The 25208-nt window shown below is 44.1% G+C and overlaps 1 protein-coding gene across 1 annotated transcript; it reads left to right on the top strand.

The window, feature by feature from the left end:
• The first annotated feature begins 1766 nt into the window (after window positions 1-1766).
• LOC101405149 (glutathione S-transferase A1-like) lies at window positions 1767-24548 on the top strand. The gene is made up of 7 exons (XM_004424020.3): window positions 1767-1912; window positions 13711-13823; window positions 17222-17273; window positions 18257-18389; window positions 20321-20462; window positions 23209-23340; window positions 24164-24548. Exons 2-7 carry the CDS (start codon window positions 13737-13739, stop codon window positions 24284-24286), a joined length of 669 nt encoding a protein of 222 aa, XP_004424077.1. The 5' UTR covers window positions 1767-1912; window positions 13711-13736; the 3' UTR covers window positions 24287-24548.
• The last annotated feature ends 660 nt before the right edge of the window (window positions 24549-25208 follow it).

Below are 25208 nucleotides of genomic sequence, written 5' to 3'. Positions count from 1 at the left end.
TCTTACAGGAAGCCCTGTTTGGAACAGAAAAAAAAAATCACCTGCAATGTGCTGGTTGGAACTGTATAAAGAATTGCACCATTTCAGATGATATTTTAGGTGGGGTCTCGAGAAATGCAAACATGGCCAGTGTTGGGCAACAGTGCATGGAGAGGGCTGTGGAACCATGTTCCATGGGAAACCATTGGAAGAACTGCCAACATTGGGCCTTACGTTGGCCTGGGTGGTGTAACAGGATGAGAGGGAGAGGGCCATGACAGAGGGCTGTGCCAGGGACTCTCTGGAGGTGACTTAGGTGGCAAGTCTTTGGCCATGTGAATCACACTGAGTTTGTGCACAGAACAAAACCCAGCAGAGATGGCAAACCATAACTAGAGGCTCAGTGGTTACTTGCAGTGATTCCACCAATGTCTCTCATGCCTGTGACCCTGGGCAGGTCACCGATGCCCTCAGTCCTTATATTTGGTCATGTCTGTAGCAAAGATTTTAGACATATATCCACCTTGGAAGCTTGTTCTAGAATGAAATGTGAAAATTAAGTAAAAATCGTAGCTGAATGACTGGCCTATAAAAAATGCATCCAACGGAGGTGAATTCCTTTGCCACCTCCTGATGCCCCATTCTTTTACATTTTTAAAGTAAAACATCTAAGGCAGGAGACATTTGAAAAGTTGGTCATTTTTGTCTTTCAGGATTGATGTGTACATAGGAGGTCTGGCAGATTTGAATGACGTGTTCATACTTTGGTCAATGAGCCCACCTGATGAATAAAATGCCAAGATTACCCTGACAAAAGAGAGAACAACAAATCATTTTTTCCCTGTTTTGAAAAGGTAAGCGTGGTGCTCAGTGTCTTGGGGGCACCGAGGTTAGAGGAGAAAGAAAACAGTTCCTGGGCCTTCCCGGGGCTTGATCTTCAGTTCCAGGGAGCCTTCCTTAATACTGGTTAATGGAGCATCCTGACACTCAAGACATGTTACAAAAATCCACTGTGAGGAAGTATTGTACCAGATTTACCCAATTTATAATTTTCAGCAAAACTTCAATTTGCCAGGACCCAGTCTAGAATTCTCTGTTGCATGGAATTTCGTGGTCATAGAGCTTGGGCTGTGGAAGGCTCTGAGAGCCGCACTAGAGATTGGAGTAGATCCTGCAGAGCACCATACAGGGGTTTCTGGTCCAGGAGGAACATGATGAAGGCAACATATCTGAAAATGTTCTGGCAGCACCTGTAGGGAGACATGAGAACAGCTGTGCAGCTCCACTCCTTCCGCACCGCCTAGAACAGCACCTGCTCTGTAGATGTTACCACCTCTGCTTGTGCATGTCCCTCCCAGCTGCGATAAGATGATAACTTGGTTCTTTTGAGTTCCTTACGAATGTGATGACCCCTGAAGAGAGAATCTGCGCTAATAGCCATCATCAATGAGAACTGAACGGTCTGGTGTGGTGACTCCCAGTCTGTAACACCAGAAGGTCAACATTCCTAAGCCCCTCCCCTATAACCCACTGACCCGCATAACTGCTGTAAGATTTTGTGCCCCTTTAGGATGGTCTTTTTCAGACATTAGTCAGCCATCTTCCCTCTTGCTAGCAAGCTGTAATAAAAAAGTCCTTTTTCTCCTACCACCTTGCCTCTTGACTATTGGCCTGTCTTGTGGTGAGCAGAAGGCCCCACGGTGGGCGGTAACAATTTTGCAACCCAGATGGGACGATAAGTCCAGCTCGTGGCCACCCGACCTCAGAGGGGCAACCTGTTGGGTAAGTCCCTGGAGGCCGCCCAGGTGCTCTTTGTCTCTGGGAACTGCCCCACCTGCTTTCCCAGACCGACACCAGTTGCCTTCTAACACCGATTGTGGTAGAAACAGAAACGGCTACATCTGGTGAGTCCACAGGCTCAAACTGGAATAGGGTAAGTCACTTGAGGACGCTCATGAACTCTCTTCCCCTCCATCTGGGGTCCTTCCGTTTATGGAAGGGCTGTCTGGGGTCCTTCCACTTATGGCAGGGCCATCTGGGTTCCAATGGGACCATCTGGGCACGCACTCGGAGTGGGAACAGTTGTAGGACTTTATACCCTAAATCTGGGAACTAGTTCGCTGGAGTCTGGTTTTTCTGTGTCTGTGTCTGTGTCTGTGTCTGTGTCTGTGTCTGTGTCTGTGTCTGTGTCTGTGTTGATAAATGGCTTAAAATTGGTTGTTTGGGGCCTGAGTTTCTTGGTGATCATAACAAACTCTCTTTAGAAATTACCCCGTTTACTATGGCTGCCTTGGGAAAATTCCCCTAAAAGGGAGATAACTGTAAATAGCTGGCAAGGTAACCCTGGATAATTTAAAGTTACAGTGGCCACTTTGGGCTCCTTTTGAGCTTTCGAATCGAGAAAGAAATCTTGAAAGAGTCGAAGGCTCAACTCCCGGCAGCTCTCCTCTGGTTTCCAGAGACTCCAAGAGAGATGCTCTCTCTCTCTCTCTTTTTTTTTTTTTTTTTTGTGAGGAAGATCGGCCGGTCAGCCCTGAGCTAACATCCATGCCAATCCTCCTCTTTTTGCTGAGGAAGACTGGCCCTGAGCTAACAACCGTGGCCATCTTCCTCCACTTCATGTGGGACGCCGCCACAGCGTGGCCTGACAAGCGGTGCGTTGGTGGGCGCCCGGAATCCAAACCCAGGCCGCCAGCAGCAGAGCGCGTGCACTTAACCACTACGCCACGGGGTTGGCCCCAAGATGTGCCTCTCTTGACGGTTCTGGTTTCTGGTTTCTGCTCATCTGTTTTGGGTTTTGGGGCACCTGGAGTGAGTCCAGGTTGGCCCTTGGTCATTTGACTGAAATCTGGAACCCTATTTTGCCTCCTGTCAAGAACGCTTTGAGTCCCCATAACTGAGTCAGTTATGGGGACAGGATATCTGTAATTTATTCTGTAAACTGTCCTGCCGGGATTGTGTGCCCCGGCACAGGAACTGTTGTTTGTGTGACCCTTGTCTTGATAACTCTTGGGAAGAAGCCATGAGGGCGAGGCCTGATCACCTCTTTCCCTTCTTTTTCTGTCTCATTCATCACCTCCTTTGTTGGCAGCAAGTCGAGGTTAAGTTCAGGCTGGACCTGCGCAGAACCTGGACCTTCTGTAAAATCGAAAACTTGAAAAACTTTCTGCCAAGGATTTAACTCTCAAGCCCGGCATCGAGAGCCCTGGCCCTCAGCCTGCCCCAGGCTTTTGCCTCTTGCCTCCTTGGCTTGCCTCGTGCTGGCTCAGGGACTAAGTGTCCGGGCTGAGTGGGACTTTACTAAATCTCATAGCTATATCGACGCCCGCAGTTGGGCTCGCTTCTCCAGCCCGCTGTCACTGGGACACTGGTTTTACTGACATGGGGATTGCCCCAAGCATCCCCGGAGATTCACCCCTCCCAGTGCATTGTAACTAGTTGGAAACACTTTCTATTGGACGGGTTATGCTCCATCTTGGGGAAAACTTGAGTGGTTTCTCTGTGCCTTTGTGATATAGTTGGACAGGTAGATCAAGCTATAATGTCATTTGAGTTACAACCCAATTTCTGAGAAATTAAGAGCAATTGTCCTTAAAAAACAATCCTTGTAATACTGGAAAAGCAGCTCTATGTAAGGTAGTTCAGATTCCACTCAGTTCCTTTATCTCAAAAAGGATTATTGCCTTGCCTCTCTGGGAAGTGTTATCTAGCTCATCACCAATTTCTAAGACTGAAGAAAAAAGAGAGTAAAAAGGCCAAAAACGGCAATAAGTGCACCCCAGGCAAAAATCAAGCATCTTGAGTGTCTTCTCCACAAATACTAATAAAAGGCTTAAAACAAAAATTTGGATTCGTAACTAGCAAGCTTTGTATTACTGTGCCTGATTCATGGCAGTAATTTTAAAACCGCAGCTGTGGAGACTCTGTGTATGTGTGTCTATATGTATGCTACATATGTGTGATATTTCACCTCTGGATGGTACCGTCAAAATTAAGAGTTCTGTTTAATTGGCTTAAAGTAAGCACTTACATAAATTCTAAATGTAACAGAAATGAACCCAAATGTCTTTCAAGTGAACATGGTATAAATTAATCTTTGGTAAATGAAAGCTGGTTTAAGTTTGTCGGTTTGATTGACCATTGTTGGAAACAAATGATTTAGATGGATGAAGATAAGTAAGAGTTTTTGGGTACAATAATTACATTTTATGATCTGTATACTTGAAAAAAACAGCTTCCAAATTCCTTTGGGTAACTTAAAACTTCAGAGTTTTTGATAAAATTTCATTGAGTATCTGGGTCATTTTCAAATAAGATAAAATACTGAAACATTATTGCTAAACCTATCTAAGTTTATCTACTTTTGTCTTATTACAGGAAAACTTAAAGGTGTTTTGGGTCTATTAGTAAACATGTCTTGTGTTTTCTTGAAAGATTGTGCTATAAAGTAACATGTTTCTAGAAATTATGAAAAGTGTTTGCCAATAATTTGCCAAGAAATAAATTTGCCAAGCCACATAATGCTGATATAAAAGAAAGTTTATAACTGCTTACTTAGTTTTTACTTAGAAGTCAAAGTCTATAAGGGTTAAAAAAATTCTACTTAATATGTGTGATTAAAGTTACTAAAAATTAATAAGAAAAAGAGCTCTATATACAAGAAAAGTAAGATGTATGTTTTCAGTTAAAAAGGTACAAAGAATGGAAATGTTTTGTTTGGTTGGTTAAGAAAGATAAATTTGTCCCAAAGTGCTAGAAGGGAAGAAAGGAAGGCATGGGACAAATTCTGAATGTAAAAAGAAAGTTATAGAAGGTTTGTGGAAGAGGAATTCTGGAAAAAGATTTTTATACGTGGTCAAGTTGGCTGGGATTAAAGTAAATCCAACTGAGTAAATGAGTTTTAATATCAAAAGTAAGCTGGTACAAAATTAAAATTTGGTCTTCTTTCTCTTAAAAGGATAATTTTCCTGAACTTGATAAAGAGGTTATAAAAGATTTTTCTTTACCTTTGAGTAAGTCTACCTAAAAGACAGAAAAACTGTTAAAATAATTTCCTATGTTCCAAACACTGAGGTCTCTGTATTAAGGCTTTTTGGCCTGTTAATGATCTGTTTGCCCTTGACTGTTTATATTTTTGAGAAGCTCCCCAAAATTCATATCTTAAATAAAGTCTTTTTTTCTTTGAGAATTTTCAAAGGGCCCTGGGACTTCTCAAAGAAGTTTGCTCTCTTCCTATAAGGAGGAAGATTCTAAACTTATTAGGCTTATTTGGTATGTTAAATTATATGGGAAGCATTGTCAAATAAGTGCTTAGGTGGTATTATGTGCGTGAATGTTATTCATATAGGTGTTTTGAAATTGTATAACATTACTGAAATTCTGATCTGTCCTGGTTATCAGTCTGGTTCTGGTTATTATTTTAAAGTATTGTATGTCACAAAATTAGCCAAATTTCTTTGTCAATTGCCATTTTGTGGTCTTGTTGGTCACAGACAGTTGTTTCTTTGCTCTGATGCTTTTGCAAAATATGTTTCATCTTCAGAGAAATTCATGGAAAGGATTCTGACATTCTGGAGTATAGGTTTCTGATAAACTTTCAGATTATAAAACTGAACTGGGTAAGAAATAACAGACCTATAACAGAGAAACTGCTGACTTCATCAAACTGCTAACAGAAGATTAAGATCAAGAATCAATTACACTGGACTGAGTGAACTGATGGGGATGATTATAATTTTTATGACTTTTGTTTGAAATATTGCTGATTTTTTTTTAATGTTTTGTTTTTTCAGATTTAGGGAGAACTTTTTCTCTTTTCTCCTGAGCTAGCTATGGCTTATTGCAATTTGGTAAATTATACCTTTGTAAGCAGGACTGAAACATTTATCTTTTTTTCCCTACCTGATCCCTCCAGGATTTGAAAACTCTTAGTAAGTGAGTACTGTCAGTTTCATGGCAATATAGTTATTTGCATAATTTCAATAAGAATCTGTTCTCCTTATAAACAGGACACATTCGAAAACATTGGCCATATTACCAAAGCTTTGACTGGAATGTGACAAGACAGCTTTGGAGAGACAAAGATTGGACTTTATGGAATAAAGCCATGCGGAAATATTGGGCTGGCACCTTATGTACAGAGTTCCAAGCAACACTTACCAGGATGAGTACGGAAGGTCACCTATCAGGCATACGCAAGGAACCTTGAATGAAATATTTTGGGGAACCTCAAAAAGAGAGGAATTCACCCAAATCTTTAGGTATTGCAGGTGAAGTCTGATGAGAAAATCCTTGGCTTGGCTTTCCTGGCCTTGAGAGGCCTTTGAAGTTCAATCTGAGATTCCTTATAAAGAGTTCCAGCAAAGCAGATTTAAAAGAGCCTGTACGGTCAATGGCTACTCTTGCTGTACTTATGTAAATAATTGGGCCAAGTTTATTGAAACTAAACCTATTTTGCAAACTAGTTAGCTTTAATTTGGCTGTCTTTTACAAAGAACAAGGGTGATTTTAGAGGGAAAAATACATGTTTCAATAGAAACTATAGTACACATTCATGGATATTAGGTTCTAGTTCTGATAATTGTCTTTGAGTTTTCTGTTTTATATCTGTTAACTGGATTGGATCCTAAATTCTTCTAGTCTCCTGAAATATCTGGCTACAAATCTCCAAACTAACATTTTTTATTTTTTCCATCATTTTCATTTGAAATCACTGAGAACTGAACCTCCCCTTTTTCCTGAAGCCTTGCAAACTGAAGCTGGTGGACTTGATATAAACTTATGAGAGATTCATGTCTGTTACCGTGTAAGCCACTCATAGAGGTACCTGAATACCCAATGACATCATCAGAGACATTTCAAACTGCAAAAGATGCTTTGACTCTGACATCTAGAAATCTTTTTGACCGGCTGCCCCCTGGACTCAGAAACTGGTTTATAATTAGCTCACACCATTAACTTGTTTTTCTTTTTGTCTTATTAATTACCTGGTTACTTGCTTCAACAGTATAGGCCTAACTTTGGGAGCCCACCTGCATCACCATCTCACTAAGAGACTGGTTCAATAGGAAGGAACAACAGGATATCCCTCAAGATTGAGGGGTTAAACAGCAAAGGGGGAATTGATACAGGCTCAAGACAATGATACAATGACATGAGGGAAGCCATTGTAGCAAAGAAACCCTACTGTAACTTTGAAGGACCTCTGACAAATTAACCCAGCTGGATTTGCACCCTCCAGGAGATCTAACTGCTATGTAGATGTTACCACCTCTGCTTGTGCACGTACTTCCCAGCTGCGATAAGATGATAACTTTGTTCTTTTGAGTTCCTTAGGAATGTGATGACCCCTGAACAGAAAATCTATGCTAATAGCCATCATCAACAAAAACTGAACAATCTGGTGTGGCAACTCCCAGTCTGTAACACCAGAAGGTCAACATTCCTAACACCTCCCCCATAACCGACTGGCCTATATAACTGCTATAAGATTTTGTGCCCCTTTAAGATGTTTTTGTTCAGACATTAGTTGGCCATCATCCCTCTTGCTAGCAAGCTGTAATAGAAAAAGTCCATTTCTCCTACCACCTTGCCTCTTGACTATTGACATGTCTTGTGGCCTGCAGAAGGCCCCATGTTGGGCGGTAACAGCACCATTTTAGATAATCCGAGAATCTGACCAGTACAAGAGAGAGTGTGAGTGTTTCTGCCCAGGTTACTTTGTCTGTAGAATTAGTTGACACACAGCAGTTGGGAGCTGTGATACTGTAATACTATGTCGGCTGTGAGAATTCAATATTAAGACTGATTGTAATAGGAATAAATAAGTCTGAAGGTCAGCAGAACTCGATTCTAGTTCAGCCTTTGCTGGATTAGCTCACAGGCAAGTCCCCTTCTCTCTCTGGGGTTCAGCCATCTCAGGGCAACCTGACAACAGCTGGAGCGGGTTTCCTAGTCTGGCCCTGTAGACACTGTGGGCCAGGCAATGCTTTGTTGTGGGGCTGTCCTGTGCATTGTCCTTTGATTTTAGTTAAAACTATTTATTATAGAAATGTACATTTAGTTAGTTTTAAGGAATGTACTTGAGAAGAGTGTGATGGGGTTCAGGGCGGGCTGCCCCAAGATGTGCCACTCTGGTTTGAGGATTATCACAAGCTGAAGGCAGTAAAGGCTCAGACGAGTCTCAAAGAAACTTTGACCCCCGTCCACCCCCCCACTAATTGCCTAAAAGGATTTAAGGTAGAATACCTCTCCCCAGGACAGGCCATCACCATAGATAACTCTGGTGTGGCTGGACTGGGAGGGTCATTGCTAAGCCCATTCTTATCAAAGTTCTGTTTACCAAACATTTACATTTGTAAGGGAAGTCTCCACTTGTAAAGGTATCTCCCTCTCTGCACCTCGAAGAGGGGGGATGACTTTATCTCCAGAAATTTATCAGCATGGAAGGCAAGGCCTTAAATCTGCATAGTAAGCTTATACTTGTTTACTGAGGTTTTCTGGTAATCTCCCATAACTGACTCTCCCCACCCCCAACATCCTCCTTTGTCTTTAGCTGAAGATAGTATTTAAGAGGAGAACCTCTGCCCTTTTGTCAAGTTACTCAGTTTCCCTGGTCTCTTCCATGTATACACGTTATAAAGCTTTGTTTGATTTTCTCCTGATATTTGGTCTTGTGTCAATTTAAATTGTAGCCCAGCCAGAAAGGACCCAGAATGGGTAGAGGGTAGTCATCCTCTCCTACAAGAGTTAACATATATATTTCCTCAAATTTACAAACTTTCCACCTTTAAGATATCTACAGTGATAGTTTGTTCATACGTTTACAGGAAATCATCATTTCATCAATACTCAACTCACAGTTTTTCTCTCATTTTACTCTGTACTTGTAGAAAGAACACAGTGTGGGGGTCAAGTTCATCCTAGTGCTAGTGGCAGCTGCAGGGTCGAATAAGAGGTGCAAAAGGATAGAGAAGAATTATTCCATGTTTAAAAAATGTAGTTTTCAAAAAAATTATCTTAGGAAGAGGACACAGATAAAATAGCCAACTGCACTCAAATATAAGGTATTTCCAACTAAACGTCCAATCAATGTGTCTGTTAGGACAACATGGTGGATGAAAAATGGAGGGTGGATAAAATGCAGAATGACTGAGGGTGGATAAGAAGGAGTCAGATGCACAATGAGGCATCGCCCCACTCCACATCAGAGGCATCTCTGCTAGCTGCCCACTGGATGTAGCACCCTCCCTCCCAGTTTTGACAGCCAAAAATGTCTCCAGAGATTGCCAAGTGTCCTCCAGGGTGGGAGGGGCAATATCACCCCCTGTTAAGAGTCCCTGGGTGACATGACTTCTCAAACTCCCCAACTCAGGAAGTCTCAATGGGAAAACTAGAGAATCACAGGAGCACAGAAGGAGATTTTACAAAGCACAGGAACTCACCAAGCTAGAATGGGCAAGATGCTACTGAGGCAAGGTTGTCAGGGCTGAGGCGGGGTCCTCATTTGAAGGGGAGGAAGGCAGCCACGTGGGGTAGAGAGGCACGGAGCTTGGGGACTGGGTGCTGCCTGGGAGGCAGGAGCGCCCTGGGCCGCGGAGCAGCGCCCTCAGCTTCCTCAGCCTGGCAGCTCCTCACCTCGCTCTGACTTGCTTGGCTGAGAGAATCGTGATTCTTGAGTTGGAACCACTCAAAGAGAAGTCCCTGCTGGGCCCTTGTGCTCTGTCTGTTGTCCACAAACCTGTTTTTCTGACTAGACTTAAAGCCCTTTAGGTCAGGGACCAGATCAGGCTCGGATCCTGTTCCCGACCAGCCATCATTTCTTAGCACTGGAAACTGCTCCAGGAGTGTTAGTTGAGGAAGTTCGAAGGATACTTTTTAGAAGAAGGAAATATATCTACATGGAAACCAGAAGTAAGGTGTCAGAGAAGGATCAGTGAAATGGGTTGTTGCCGGGTAAGCAAGAGGATGCTGGAGAGACATGATCATTTTCATCAAGTGTCGACAGTGAGACCCGCACAAGGGCTGTGAAGAGCTGGAGAGAGAAGCCGTGGGTCTCCCGTTCCAGTGGCTGGACCCATGAAAAGGGGGCCCGGGCACAGGAAGGAGGCCAGAGGGCCCGGATCAGGGAGGGACGGCCCGCAGGGTGGGCCCGAGGAGGAAGGCACATGGGGTGCAGGGTCCAGGGGCCGATCCAGGGATCTGCTGCAGTGTTGGGGTTACACAAGGCCTTGTTTAATGATGTGCCAGAATCCTGAACTTCACCAAAAACATCCTACAATCCAGGTTAGGTAATCAGTGAACGTCACTAATCTTTCCACAGGAGCCAAATAAAATGACCCTTTATACCACATTTGAAAACACTCTGGATATTCACATATATATATGCTTTGTCTAATCTTTTTATTATTACTATTTTTGTTTTGCTGAGGAAGATTAACCCTGAGTTAACATCTATACCAATCTTCCTCTCCTTTATATATGGGTCGCTCCCACAGCATGGATGATGAGTGGTGTTGGGCCCCACCTGGGATCTGACCTGTGAATCTGGGCTGCCCAAGTGGAAGGCGTCAACTTAAGCCCTACACCACGAGGTCTGCCCCACATATTATGTCTAATCTTATTCCTGCTGGAGCTCTATCTGCCAAGAGATAGATAGACAGATAGATAGATAGACAGATAGATAGACAGAGAGAGAGACAGATAGACATACAGAAGAAAGAAGACATGTGCTACCCAGTGTGTTCAACTCACTCATCTCCCAGGATCTGGGAGCAGGAGGGAGCTTGCATTTGCTGATCCCTAGGATGAATTTTATGCACATTATCTCATTTGACTTTCTCAATAGCCCTCAAAAGTAGAGATAACTCCATTTTTAGAAGAGAAAATTGCAGTGCAGAGATGCATCCTCCTGCGCATGGTTTTGATCCTCGTGAGGAAAGGAGCTGGGACTGGGCTCCAAGTCTCCTCTCTGCTGAGGCCCGCTGTGATTAGGACCCCCAGACCTCACTCCTTTAGTTTACTCCTGGGATTATCATGGATAGAGGCCTTTTGAGGAATATAAGCCTACTCCCCTATTAAGGTAAAGTGTAGTTACACTAGTGCTCAATTTACTCACAGTAAATTGTTAGGATGTCAAAGTAAAGCATGAGATGCTTCTATCAATGTTTCTTTTTAAGCTCCTGAAAATCAGCTACCAGAAAGGAATTTAGGAATTCCTTGTTTCCCTTTCTCCCTCCCCTTCAACTGTTAGCTGGCTAATGGATTCCAAAGGGAAAAATAAACGAGAGTCTCAGGGAGACCCACAGAGAGCGCCTGAGCATTCCATGGTGGGGTGAAACCTGAAATGACGTGGCCCTGAAATCAGAGGACACAGTGTGTGAGCCTAGGAAAGCTGCTGCATGTCTTGACCTTCAGTTTCCTCCTCTTTAGAACAGGATACGAGAAGCTACTTCCCGGGGTTGTGGTCGAGGGTAGACACACTTGCTGGATATTGAGTGTGAATCAGGAACACATGTGTGTGACTTTGGCAATTCACCAAATCTCTCTAGTTCTCATTTTCTGCTGACCAGGCAAAGTTTTAGGATAACCTTTGCCCCACTCTGGACCAGGCCTTTGGAAACCTCCTAGTGGGGAGGTGAGGAAAGTTACCTATAAGGAAGAGAGTTGTGATAAAATATTATCTAAGATAAGAGTTCCTTTCCCTTTGTAACAGGATCCTCAGTGAAAGGGAAAGGAGCTGAGTGTGAGGTGTGAGTCACTTGGCTCTGTGAACTCTAGTCCACAGCACACACTTCCCGCCTCAGTGCCGGCTTTAGTCTCCTCTCCATTCTGCTCAATCCCAGCACCTCCGCGATGAGAAAGTACAAACTCCAATATCTCCCATTACGAGACTGATGGTTGATTAAGTATGTTTCCGAAGGATTTTTGCCTTTCTAAAGCTTAGACTTTTGAATTCCCCATTGAAAATGTGGATATTGAAAACATTTTAATCTACACAGAAGTAGAAGTATAATGATGTACACCTGAAATTTATACAATGTTCTAAACCATTGCTACTGCAATAAAAAAAAAAAGAAAAAAAGAAAAGAAAAAACGAGGAGAAAAAGAGAAAACATTTTGATATCTGAAATCCATTCACACACACTTTGTCAGAGTACATCCACTGGGTAAAGAGAAGTATATTTTTGTCCCAAACTCCAAAGCAATGAAATTTGGCAGGAAGAATCTTAATGTTTTCTAAACAGAGCCTGGGATATGGATGGAAAATGCAACTGTTCCTTCCTCAGTCCTGGCTTTGAGACTCCCGCTTGTAACCAGTCCCGTGTGCTTCCATTCCATGGGTGCTTCCATTCACACCCATGAGGAACTAGTCATGTCCACTGCGGGAGCCATTGAGTTTCATTCTCTGGTTCCTTGCTATGTGTACCACCCATGCAGCCTGGGGTAGAACAAGGGCTTTCAAATTTTGCTGATTGGACACAACCAATGTCTCTCTCACCATGAGTTGACCAAATGAGTGTGCACACATCCACACATGCACACACACATGACTGAAGCTGAAACTCCTGAGATGATCCTAACCTCGTCTCCATAGAGGGCACTCAGAGAGTTTCTACTGTCTTCTATTTCGTTTTAAAAATTGGTGGATTTCAGAATCCACTGAAGGATTGTCATGCATATTTTGAAAAACTCTAAAATAGAAAATGAGTCCTAGACTTTGGTTTCAAATAGAAGTGGGTTTGAATCCCAGGTCCACCACCTCCGTTGGGTAAGTTACTCTAGAAACCTCAGTATCCCCAGCTGTAAGGGAGAGTGACAACAGACCCACCTCAGGTGATTTTTTTAGGGTTAAATGGAGATAAATTTGTGAGCATGCCCATTATATGACAGACATTGAACAAATGTTAGTTCCACTCCATACACTGTAAAGTTGATGCAGTAACATCCCTTTTTCTAGATTATAAAATGCACCAAGTGGAGGTAGAATGTAGAATTCCAAAAACAGGAAGGAATCAGCATCCTGTGTCTGTGGGAAGAATTAGGATCTGTTGAGCTACAGTTAAGTGAGTCTGAGCCCTAATTTCAGCCTTTGAACAAATGCAGCGTTAACTCTGCTCCCTCTTCCCCCTCGCTGTCAGAGAAGTCCTCTGGTTTCAAGGCCCCTCACAGGCTCCCAGGGCCTGCATCTGTGTGGGGTCCAGCCCAGCCCTCCCTTTACCTTGGGGGTGGATTTCCATGTCCACCACTTCCTGGAGCGTGACTGTGGACGTGTCATTTAACTAATCTCTAAGCCTCGGAAATAATGAAGACAATCCCAACCATTTGACGGGGCTGTTATGAAGATTAAAAATGTAATGTATCCAAGGGGGTTAACGTTCAGTCAGGATGGTTAGGAGGAGGTTTTCAATAAATATTAGTTCTCTAATCCTTCCCCTCCCCCTGACAACCACGCTCACATCCTTATCACAGACTCTTACCTATGAGGCTGCCAAGACCACCAGGCTTACCCAGTGGAGACTGGAGAGTGGTGTGGTGCCATTTCCTGGGCTTGGCTTCTGAGGGTGAGAATTTGAGCCAAGGAAGACATTCCAGGGACTCTTCCAACGACTCTGCCATGAAGGAGGCAGATCCTTCCTCCGCATTGTTGTTTCTGTCCAACCATGTATCATAAAGTGCATTTTTGCTTCTGTGGCTTAACTCATTTGTTCATTCATTCATGCTTTCATTCAGGTTTAGAGAAACCAGGAGACTGCATCATGGCAGGGAAGCCCACGCTTCACTATTTCAATGCACGAGGCAGAATGGAGTCCATCCGGTGGCTCCTGGCTGCAGCTGGGGTAGAGGTGGGTTCTGAGTTCCGTCATCTTAAGTTGGATCTAAAATTGACTATCAAAGTCCTGTCTCACATAAGGTAGGAGACTGTTCTTACTAAATGACCTGTCAAGAGTTTTTGAATTAAACAAAAAATTCAGTTATTGAGAGATGAACAGATTTGACCTAATATATTATTAACACTTGTTATCAAAGAGCATAAACAATTAAAATAAATTTAAGAAACTAGTCACAGTGTGTTGGCCCTATTGCAATTTGGATGTAAACAAACGTAAAATATCGTTTATCACCTTTTTGTAACAATTAGCAACACGCACATGTTGTATATTAGATAATGTTAAAAAATTATTGTTATCATTTTAGGTGTGATAATGTACTGATGTTATTTTTAAAATAGTTCTTATGTTTTAGAGATGCACATTGAACTATTTAAAGATGAAATACAAGATATCTGGGATTTGCTTCAAATTATTACAAGAGAGGGAGTGTGGTGGGCATATAGATGACGGGAGATTGGCTCGAGTTGTTAATTATTGCTGTTGGGTGAAGGGTGCAAGGAGGATCCTTGTTATTTTATTTTAATTGTACATGCTAGAAATGTACATAATAAACAGATAAAATATATAATATTATAATATAAAGTTAAGACATAACCACAAATGTGGGGAGGAACGGATTGTAGCAAACTGCCTGTGAAGATGTAATACATTCACTCAGCAGTGATTTTGTTGAGAACCTTTAAGTGCCAGGTTCTCTACCAGGCCCTGGGGACACACGGATGAACAAGACACACATGGATCCTGTCCTCAGGCAGCTTACATTCTAGTGAGGTTGCACACAGTAAGGAGGTGATTAGAAGGAGGGAGGGAGCACTTAGGAGGACACCAAAGCACTTGCAGTGTCAAAATGCCACAGTTGCAGTGGAAACCTGGTAGATTTCCCTTGGACTCTGTTGAGTGCTGCCCTCTAGAGGTGTCACTGAGGAAAACACTTCTCAGTCCAGATCGGAGGGACCTGCAACTCTGGGAGGGTTTTCCTGGAGGGGAGTGATGGACAGACTCAGGACATCTTGTCCCTCAGGTGGGAGCAGAAAAGGAGGGTTCCGGGTGAGGTGGAGTCCTGTGACAGGAACTTCTAGTGGGCTCCTCTCAGCCCCATAACACCATGTTTACTGAAGCCGTGGGATTACACTCTCTGGATTGCTCCATGGATGCATAGGACTTTAGCCTGGTCATCTCTCAATTTCATGAAGAAACAAGTACACAAAACATCCAAATAGTGCCATTCCAGGTCGTTTCTCTCTATGAATCAATAACCCGTTTTCACTGCATCCAGCGTCAGCTTTGGGTTTAGGGATGTGTTCAGAGCCCCGGGGCAGGATGAGCTCAGCACAGGAGGGGGAAGCAGGGGGGATGCTGAGAGCATCCAGGCTTCCTCTTCTCCATCCCAGCTTGACTGAAGAGGGTGGTGGGGCAAGGACTTACCAGAGGCTCTTGGTCAGGGCTTCTGTGTTCTCTGTGCCCAAAGGATGACCCTCACCATCCCATCCGTCTCCACTAGCCTCACAAACAGCATCTCAGTAACCAACCGCCCCCCACCTCGGCCACCCTGCTGTGAAGACCACCACCATCCCTTATGTTTGTCTTGAAATGGTGTTTTATGAATACTGCACTCACACCTCACTGTCTGTATATTCTGACCCTGTGAAGTCGTGTAGACCCACAATAAACTGTTCACTGGATGAGCTAGAAACCCCCAAATTCCCACATTTTTCACCAAGAACCCCTTTAAACCGTAATAGCCACTGCAAACACCACTACTAGTTATTACTTGGTTTATGTGGGCCGGGTCCTGTAATATGCATTTTAAAGATTTTATTTATTCATTTTTTTCCCCCCAAAGCCCCAGTAGATAGTTGTATGTCATAGGTTCACATCCTTCTAGTTGCTGTACGTGGGACTCGGCCTCGGGTTGGACGGAGAAGTGGTGCCTTGGGGCGTGCCCGGGATCCGAACCCCGGCCGCCAGCATCAGAGCGCGCGCACTTAACCGCTAAGCCACGGAGCCGGCCCTGTAATATGCATTTTAAAACACCTCATATTCTACCCATGTTTTATAGTTAAGGAAACTAAGGCCTGGAGATGTGAAGTGACTGTGTACAGATCACACAGCTATTATGAGGCAAAGCCAAGATTGGAACCAAATCCTATCAACACTAAAATCCATTTTCTTGACATCTGACTCTTGACATTTGGTTTATAGATTCTGCCAATTAAGTAAACTACATGGTTATAGAATTACTGATTTTCATATTTGTAGTTTAAAATCCCACAACTGCTCAGAGCTTCTGGTCTGACTGAGACAGCCTTGCTGTTGGCTGTCACTCCAACCACAGAGACTCGCCTCAGGAGAAAGGATAATATACATCAAGGTATAAATCCTGAATGTAGGTCAAGGGTAGAGTACATGTTCACCAATGTTAGATTGCTTTAAATTAAAAAAAAACAAGTATGGCATGGTGAAACAGCAACCAACTTCAAAAATCCTGGCAACTTATGTTTATTGAGCACTTAGTGTATATCTGGTACTGTTTAAAGGACTTTGAATACCTTATGGATTTAATCTCTTTACACCAACCTATAAGTTAGTCCCACAACCTATAAGTTGATCCTCATTTTATAGATGAGGATACTGAGGCACAGAAAGATTGAGACGTGTGTCCAAGATTAAGAGATAACTACATGTAAGAAAGGATATTCAAACTCAGGCAGTCATATCAGAAACCATATCAAACTTAGATAAGAAAAAACACTAGTTAGAGAACTTAGTGGGGAATTCTAACCTGATGTGCCCACTGTTTTCCAGGAGAGCAAATTCTGAGTTGAAAGAGTTAAAGCTGTGCAACAACCAGGACTCATTTTACCCTGAGTGGGGCCTTGTGGGATGGGGTGGTGTCAATGACAGCAGAGGCCCCTGGTGGCAGCATCTCAGAGGGTCATTGCCCCCCGGCATACCACATGCCAGGGGACACTCAATGTCCTCTCCTAATCTCACTTGGAGAGATAGGCTTTCCTGAGATATTCAAACTCCATAACAGGAAGATCTTCCCGGTCCCTTCCCTCCATGACATCCCCTCCCCGGTCACCACCTAACCATCCACAGAGCTGGAAAGAGGGTGGAGGTGAATTGAAACTGCAAGAGTGAGCTGTTACTCCTGTAACCCGTGCTCTTTCCTGACGCCTCTCATCTCAATTCCCAGTGGCCCTGATCACGCTCCTCTGCGTACCCTGCCAAGCTCACAAATCTCCCTTCTCCTCATCATGCACCAGACAGGGGCCATTCAAGTGTAAAAGTTCTATAATGCTGTGGAATGAAAGAACAAGAACTCATTGACTCTTTCTGCTTTCCAGTTTGAAGAGAAGTTTATAGACACTCCAGACGACTTGGTAAAGCTGAGAAATGGTAAGACCAAGTATCTAGTTGCCTCTGATGAGAGTATCTAGTAGAAGTCATGTGTTGGGGTTTAACCCCGGGCAATGCCTATGTGTGTGTACCCTGGGAGCTGGGGGCCAGGGAGAGGGAGGGAAGTGGTGCAAATGTCAGGGCTGGGGCTCCTTGAGCAGCTTTGGTAACTCGCTCAGGGCAGGAAGGGCTGGAACTCTCTGAGTGTTTGCTCCAGGACCATCCCCCAGGCCCTGTGGATCCCTCTCTTTGCTTCTCCTGCTTTTCTGCCCAGTGACTGAGCTCTAGCAGCTCAGGACGCCACAGCCCTCCCAGCAAGGACAGCAAACACGTGTTAGAGCAAAGAAAAGAAACAGGCCCAGCAATTGCCTTGAGTTCTCTTCTCTGACGGATTGACAATGTGATATCCTAGCGTATTAGAGACTCAGCAAGATGGCATTGAGTTAGTTGGAAGGCGAGGGGAGCCTGTGAGGAGGGAGCGAAAGCCCCAGGGCCAGGAGCGGTGGGGTGGGGAACACAGGGCCCCCTGCACACACTCTCCAATGGGTGGGTTTGAGGACCGTACAAAACACCCTCTGGAGAAATCCCTCTTAGTACTGGCCTTAATGGCAGGAACCCACAGACTTATCTTGGGAACTTTCCAACTGAAATGGCAAGTGACTGGTGACTGTATTGCAGTCTCTCCCAATTTCTTCCTAAAATATCCCTGAAGAGAAATCAAATGCAAAAAGCACAGGGACCTCCCATGTATCGGGATGGGAAATAAAATGATAAGTGAAATAATACACTAAAAAGTAAAACCAGATTCACAAGAAAAAGGATTACAGGAAGCTAAAAACAAATTCTATATCCTGTGAAATGTTCCCAGGTTATAATTTTTTGTTTCCTTTTATATCTTCAGTCACATCAAGAAACAGTTTTTCATCCTGAAAGTGTGATCCATAAAACGTTCCTCTCTCCTTTTTCTTTTCTTCTTTCCAAAGATGGGAGTCTGATGTTCCAGCAAGTGCCAATGGTGGAAATTGATGGGATGAAGCTGGTGCAGAGCAGAGCCATTCTCAGCTACGTTGCCGCCAAATACAACCTCTATGGGAAAGACATAAAGGAGAGAGCCCTGTACGGTATTTTTCCTGCTCTCTCATCAACAGTTAACAGGAACAATGTAGGTCCTTCCCTAAGGGAGCGGGACCACGGCAAGGGGATCATGACCACCAGCAGTGTGGCCTTGGTGGTATAGACTGAGGTCCAGTACAGCAGAGACCTCAGGGGATTAGGGACAGGAAACCTGCAGTGGACTCAAGCAAGTGGGATTCGAAGAGGATGTGGTCCATGGATAGGGCGCAGTGACAGAGGTGTCCAAACCCTGATGAACTAAGAAGCCGGGAGGATGGTGGAGTCATGACTCCAGGTGCTCAGGCCTCTAGGAGCTGGACACCAGCCCACAGCTAGAGACAAGGGACAAAATTACTGAGGGTCTAAATGGTAAGGCCAGGGAAGAGAAGAACCCAAATGAGCTGATTTTCATATTGCAGAATTTAACAGAATGATGACCGTGAACCTATCATATCACCAAATTATATGGATGGACCACTTGACAAGGGATGGCAGAGGTTGAACCCAAGATGCTAGGATTATATCAAGCATTTTGATACAAGACTGAAGCAGCAGATCTATTCAATAAAACCAGATCTGGGGAGTCTGCTCCCCATTGTGATGCAATCTCATGGTTAAATTGAAAACCATGTAAGGAACTGTTGGCAGTTATTCAAACAGCTAAACATAAAGCTATCATATGACTGCAATTCCGCTACTAGATATATACCCAAGAGAATCGAAAATACATCCACACTAACACTGGTACACAAATGTTCATAACAGTGTTGTTCATAATCTTCAAAAAGCGGAAGCAAGGCCAATGGCCATCAAGCGATGAATGGATGAACAGAGGGTGGTATATCCATACAATGGAATATTACTTGTCCATGAAAAAAAATGAAGTCCTGATACAGGCTACAACGTGGATGAACCTTGACAACATTACGTTACATAAAAGAAACAAGATACAAACGGCACATATTGCAGGATTTCATTTGTATGAAACATCCAGAACATTCATATCCATATAAACAGAAAGTAGCTTATTGGTTGCCTAGGGCTGGAGTGAAGGAAGAGTGTTGAATGCCTGCGAAATCATGCAGTATTTTGTTTGGGAGGGATGAAAATATTTTGGACTTAGAGTGTGGTGAAGTTACGGAATTCTGTGACTTTACTAAAAATCGCAAAATTGTGCAATTGAAAAGGGTGACATTATGGTAGGTGAATTATACATCAGTAAAGCTTTTACTGTGAAAAACCTCTTATAGGAAGCCTTGTTAGAAACAATAGAAAAAAATCACCTGGAATATGCACTGGTGGGAATTGTATAAAGAATTTTACCATTTGAGGGGATATTTAGGTAAGGTCTTCAGAAATGCAAACGTGGCCAGTGTTGGGCAACAGTGCATGGAGAGGGCTGTGGAACCATGTTCTATGGGAAATTACTGAAAGAACTGCCAACACTGGGCATTAAGTGGACCTGGGTAGTGTAAGAGGAGGAGAGGGAGAGGGCCATGACTGAGAGGGCTGTGCCAGGGACTCTCTCTGGAGATGACGTAAGTGGCATGTCTTTGGCCATGTGAATCACACTGAGTTTGTCGCAGAACAAACCCCAGCAGAGATGGAAACCCCAGCTAGAGTCTCAGTGGTTACTTGCTGTGATTCCACCAATGTCTCTCATGCCTGTAACTCGTAGCAGGTCACCGATGCTCTTGGTCCTTATATTTGGTCATGTGTATAACAAAAATTTTAGAGACTTATCTAACTTGAGAGCTTGCTCTAGAATGAAATGTGAAAATTAAGTAAAACTATAGGTGAATGAGTGGTGTAGAAAAATGCACCCAATGGAGGTGAATTCCTTTGCCACACCCTGGTGCCTCATTCTTTTCACTTTTAGGCTATAACATCTAAGGCAGGAGACATTTGACACTTTGGTCATTTTTGTCTTTCAGGATTGATATGTACACAGAAGGTATAGCAGATTTGAATGAAATGATCCTGCTTCTGCCCATAAGCCCACCTGATCAAAAAGATGCTAAGATCACCCTGATCAAAGACAGAACAGTAAATCGTTATTTCCCTGCATTTGAAAAAGTAAGTGGGCTTTTCAGTGTTTTGGGGTCACTGAGGTTAGAGGAGAAAGAGAAAGAGTGTCTGGGCATTCCTGGGGCATTGACCCTCACTTCCAGGGAGCCTTCCTGAATACTAGTTAATGGAGCACCTGAGTCTCGAGGCATTTTATAAAAATCCACTGTAAGAGACAATTGTACCAGGTTTACCAAGTTATGATTTTTCAGCAAAATTTCAATTTACTAGGATGAAATCTAGAATTCTCTATTCAGTGGAATTTCATGGTCATAGAGCTTGGGCTGTAGAAGGCTCTGAGAGCTACACCAGAGATTGGAGCAGATCCTGCAGAACACCATACAGGGGCTTTTGCTCCAGGAAGCACAAGATGAAAGCAATACATTAGAAAATATTCTGGTGCTATCTGTAAGGAGACGTGAGACCAGTTCCCCATCGGGAGAATGTGGTAGTATTTCAGGGAATGAGTGAGATATATCTAAACAGAGATGGGGGCAGTGGGTGGCGAGGAAACGATGGATGAAGAGATATTAAAGGAAAGTGATCTACAAATTCTGGGGACATGGCTCTTAGATTTTTAAGGAAAGTCATGCAAACTAAGGACATAAAGTTCTATCAATATACATAGTACCTATCTTAGTTAATGTTTCTCTTTGAAGGTAAAGGAGAATATTTCAAGTTCAAAAGTACCTGAAATCTTGCTAAATAAAAATCATGAAGCAAAAAATGGTTGTAAGAGATACAGCAGCCTCACATACAAATAGAATCCTTGTCTTTGTAAGGCATTAAATCATTCTTTCATCCATTCAACAAATGTTAATTCATTTCTAGTGTTTCAGATCCTATTGAAGGAGTGAAGCACTTATACTAATCAGAACATCCACTCTCCTGGTGCTCGTGGTGCTGAGAGTTTAGGCACATTCACATGGTGACAAGCTCTTCAGTCACTGCAGTTTGAGAACATCTACACTCGGAAATTAAAGAGCCTTGTGATAACATAAATGAAATATGCAGATTACAACATGGCATTTGATGCTTTGTTATACTCTTTTTTTTTTAAATAATTTTATTTATTTATTTTTTCCCCCAGAACCCCAGTAGATAGTTGTATGTCATAGCTGCACATCCTTCTAGTTGCTGTATGTGGGACGCGGCCTCAGCATGGCCGGAGAAGCGGTGCTTCTGTGTGCTCCCGGGATCCCAACCCGGGCCGCCAACAGCGGAGCTTGGCGCTTAACTGCTAAGCCACGGGGCCGGCCTGTTATACTCTTTATTTTTTTAAATTTTTTTATTTTTGTGAGGAAGATCAGCTCTGAGCTAACATCCATGCCAATCCTCCTCTTTTTGCCGAGGAAGACTGGCCCTGATCTAACATCCATGCCCATCTTCCTCTGCTTTATGTGGGACGCCGCCACAGCATGGCCTGACAAGCAGTGCGTGGGTGCGCGCCAGGGATCCCGGGCCGCCAGCAGCAGAGCGCGCACACTTAACCACTACGCCATGGGACCGGCCCCTATATTCTTTGTTTTTTTATCCAACTTCTATATGCATACATGGTCTGAAAGGGTATTTGTCATAATCTTGTGATCTTCAGTTGGTGACGCCATGTGTGTTTTTTCTCTGTGATTTCCATATTGCTGTAACATTTTTAATAAACATAGTCTGCAATAATATTAGTATGAAAACTTCAAATATGCACAAAGTTGAAAGATGTGTACCATGAACTCATATGTGCCCACCACCCAGGTTCAAAAATTAACATTTTATTATGATGTTTGCTTAATCATGTATGTCCATCCCTCTCTCTTCTAGTCAAGCATGTTATTTTGTTTTATTTTTTTGTGAGGAAGATCAGCCCTGTGCTAACATCTGCCAATCCTCCTCTTTTTTTTTTGCTGAGGAAGAGTGGCCCTGGGCTAACATCCATGCCCATCTTCTTCTACTTTATATGGGACGCCACCACAGCATGGCTTGCCAAGCAGTGTGTCAGTGCGCGCCCGGGATCCCAACCGGTGAACCCTGGGCCACCGGGGCGGGGCGCGAGCACTTGACCGCTTCCGCCACCGGGCCGGCCCCCAAACATGTTATTTTTTGATGCATTTTAAAGCATGTTGTACACATCAGTGCAGTCACACCTAGACACTTCAGGCTGCAAATTAGAACATATTCCACCAATGTTATTGACAGATACAAGTGGAGTAGAAGCAGAGTGAATGTTGTAAGGAAGACGGTGAGTTCAAGGTGACCCAGGTTTATTTCAGGTCCCAGAGAGATAGACAGGAAATGAGGAGAGCAGAGGAGCGGAGAAAAGTAGACTCTGAAATAGTCAGCTCGGGACTGAAGAAGGCTGTCATGAAGATGGAGTCCTTGCCCAAGTGAGAGAGGAGAGAGAGCAACATGAAGAACCACATCCCGAAATCTCACGGTTGCTGAGGCTGGAAGGCGTGGGGCCAACAGAAACATGACACAGTGGATCCAAACCCCTTGCCCAGAAGAAGGTGCAGCAGGAGCCCAGTGACGTGGGAAGGGGCGAAGGACATGGTGGCCTGGGCTTCAGCTGAGGAGCGAGGGAAGAACAGCAGAGCCCACTCCTCCCTCCGTCTCACTGAGTCAGGGCTGGTGGAGAAGGTCTGAGGCTCCACACCCGCCCCAGGAGGCAGCAGAGGGGGAGAGTGGGGCTGGAGAGACCCGGGAGGAGCACGGGGCCCAGCCTGACTGTGCCTGTGTTCATGTCCTGATCCCTCAAATTCTCCAGGTGTTGAAGAGCCACGGACAAGACTACCTGGTTGGTAACACGCTGAGCAGGGCTGACATTCAGCTGGTTGAACTTCTCTACTCTGTCGAAGAGCTTGACCCCAGCCTTCTGGCCAACTTCCCTCTGCTGAAGGTGATCTCTTTCACAGCCCTCAGGACGGAAGGCCCTCATCTCCCGTCTTGGAATCTAATATTTGGTTCCTGGGTCCCCATTATTGTCCAGGCCTTTGCTGCCCTCAGGTCTCCAAAATTGACTCCTGGCCCCTGGTCTGAGGCATGAAAAGAATCTTGTTATGCTGAGGAGATCTGAGTGGATGCTGCCCCAAGAAGAAGAACTTGTCTTTTACAAGGAGAGGGACCCAGGGTCAGCCTCTCTCTCCCAGGCCCCTGGTCCATGATGGTTTCTGTCCTCTTTTCTCTGCGATTCCCTTGACCCAGGTGTGTCCTTCTCTTTCCACACCTGAGTCTGTGATCAGGTCTCCTCCCCTCGGCTCCAGCTCCTACTTTCAGACACTGTGTTTCTCTCTGCGCAGTCTGTCCTCTCTCACCATCTTTCACTCTCGATGGGTAAATTGGTTTTGACTGGCCTCATGGTTACCATTTTATGTTTTCTGTCTCCAGTCCCAGCCCACTTCCTATATCTTTTCTTTTCCTGATTGGAGACTGTATCTGTGTTGATATCTGACAGACACATCCTCTTTCTTGTGTTGCACAAGAGCCATGAATCCACAGGATGAGTGTGTAGGGAAGAAGAGAGGGAAGAAAGTGCTAGTGAGCTGGATTTTCTTCCCCTTATCCTCATGGCTCACCGGATGTCTGTTCCCCAGCCTCACACTGGTGCTGATGGAGGAGACTCAGTAGGTCCTCGTCTAGGAGGGTCTCAGATTCCCTGGCTTGTGCTAATGACAGGGCTCGTCTTTGGCTACACTCTGAGGCTGTGCTCTTGTGCATTGCAGGCCCTGAAAACCAGGATCAGCAACCTCCCTACTGTGAAGAAGTTTCTGCAACCTGGCAGCCAGAGGAAGCCTCCAGGGGATGAGAAAAGTGTAGAAAAAGCAAGAAAGATTTTCAAGTTTTAAGAAAGCATGCTGGCCCCCAGCACATGCTGGACCACGTTCCAAAATCTTTCAAAAATGAAGTACTTGACCTAAATGTAGATCCTGGCTATGTGAGACTAACATACTATTCCAAGGTTTTAGTGGTAATTAAATAATAGCACTCCTATGAGCAGTTTTAGTTACAATTTATTCTTTTCATTAGGATCAAATATGAAATCAGATTTCAATCTCCTTCTATTCTGTCTCTTGCTTGGAATTAGAATAAATAAAAAAGGGAAACATAGATTATGTGTCTTCTTGAACTTTTCCAGACATTGTCATATAACATCTGTCACAGAGCCATCAAAGAGTCGAGTGCAGAAATTCATACCTGACACTCTCAATTATTCACAGTAAAATACCTACCTTTCTCGTTAATGGCTAAAGAAATTTTCTTTTTTCTTTGAAAGGCATTTTCCATATGATAATACAAATGTTGTTTCTGATGCATTTTTGAACAGCTATTACGTCCCCTATGGACTCTTTAGTGTTCTAGGAGGTGGGGACAGAATGAAGAACAAAACAGAGCCTAGCTCTGCTCTCAGGGGACCCTGCTGTCCCTTCCAGTCCCTGAGCACCCTGGCACATCATCGCTCTGTTGCTTAGTGCTCTGTGGGGCCCGGGCATGAGCCTTCCTCTCAGGTCACTCAGTGTCCCTTAGACTCAGGCTGCCAAGATACAGACTATAAGTATGAATTATGTATAAATGAATATATACAAAATCCTTGTTCTGGGCCAGAGTGCCTGGGTGAGGAGTGATTTCTAGTTTTAGCCCCACTCAGATCCAATGATTGACAATCTCCCAGAAAAGGTGGGCTGTGGCAAACGGAGTTCTCCTCCCCTTAGTCGGGGGGCCCCACAGTGGGGGTGGGGCAGGAAGCAGACAGACACAGGGCTCCCTGAC

The sequence above is a fragment of the Ceratotherium simum genome, chromosome 13 (assembly GCF_057802395.1).
Source record: "Ceratotherium simum simum isolate JZ-2026a chromosome 13, ASM5780239v1, whole genome shotgun sequence".
In the NCBI taxonomy this organism is placed as follows: Eukaryota; Metazoa; Chordata; class Mammalia; order Perissodactyla; family Rhinocerotidae; genus Ceratotherium; species Ceratotherium simum.
This window is presented reverse-complemented; position numbering and strand designations above follow the sequence as displayed.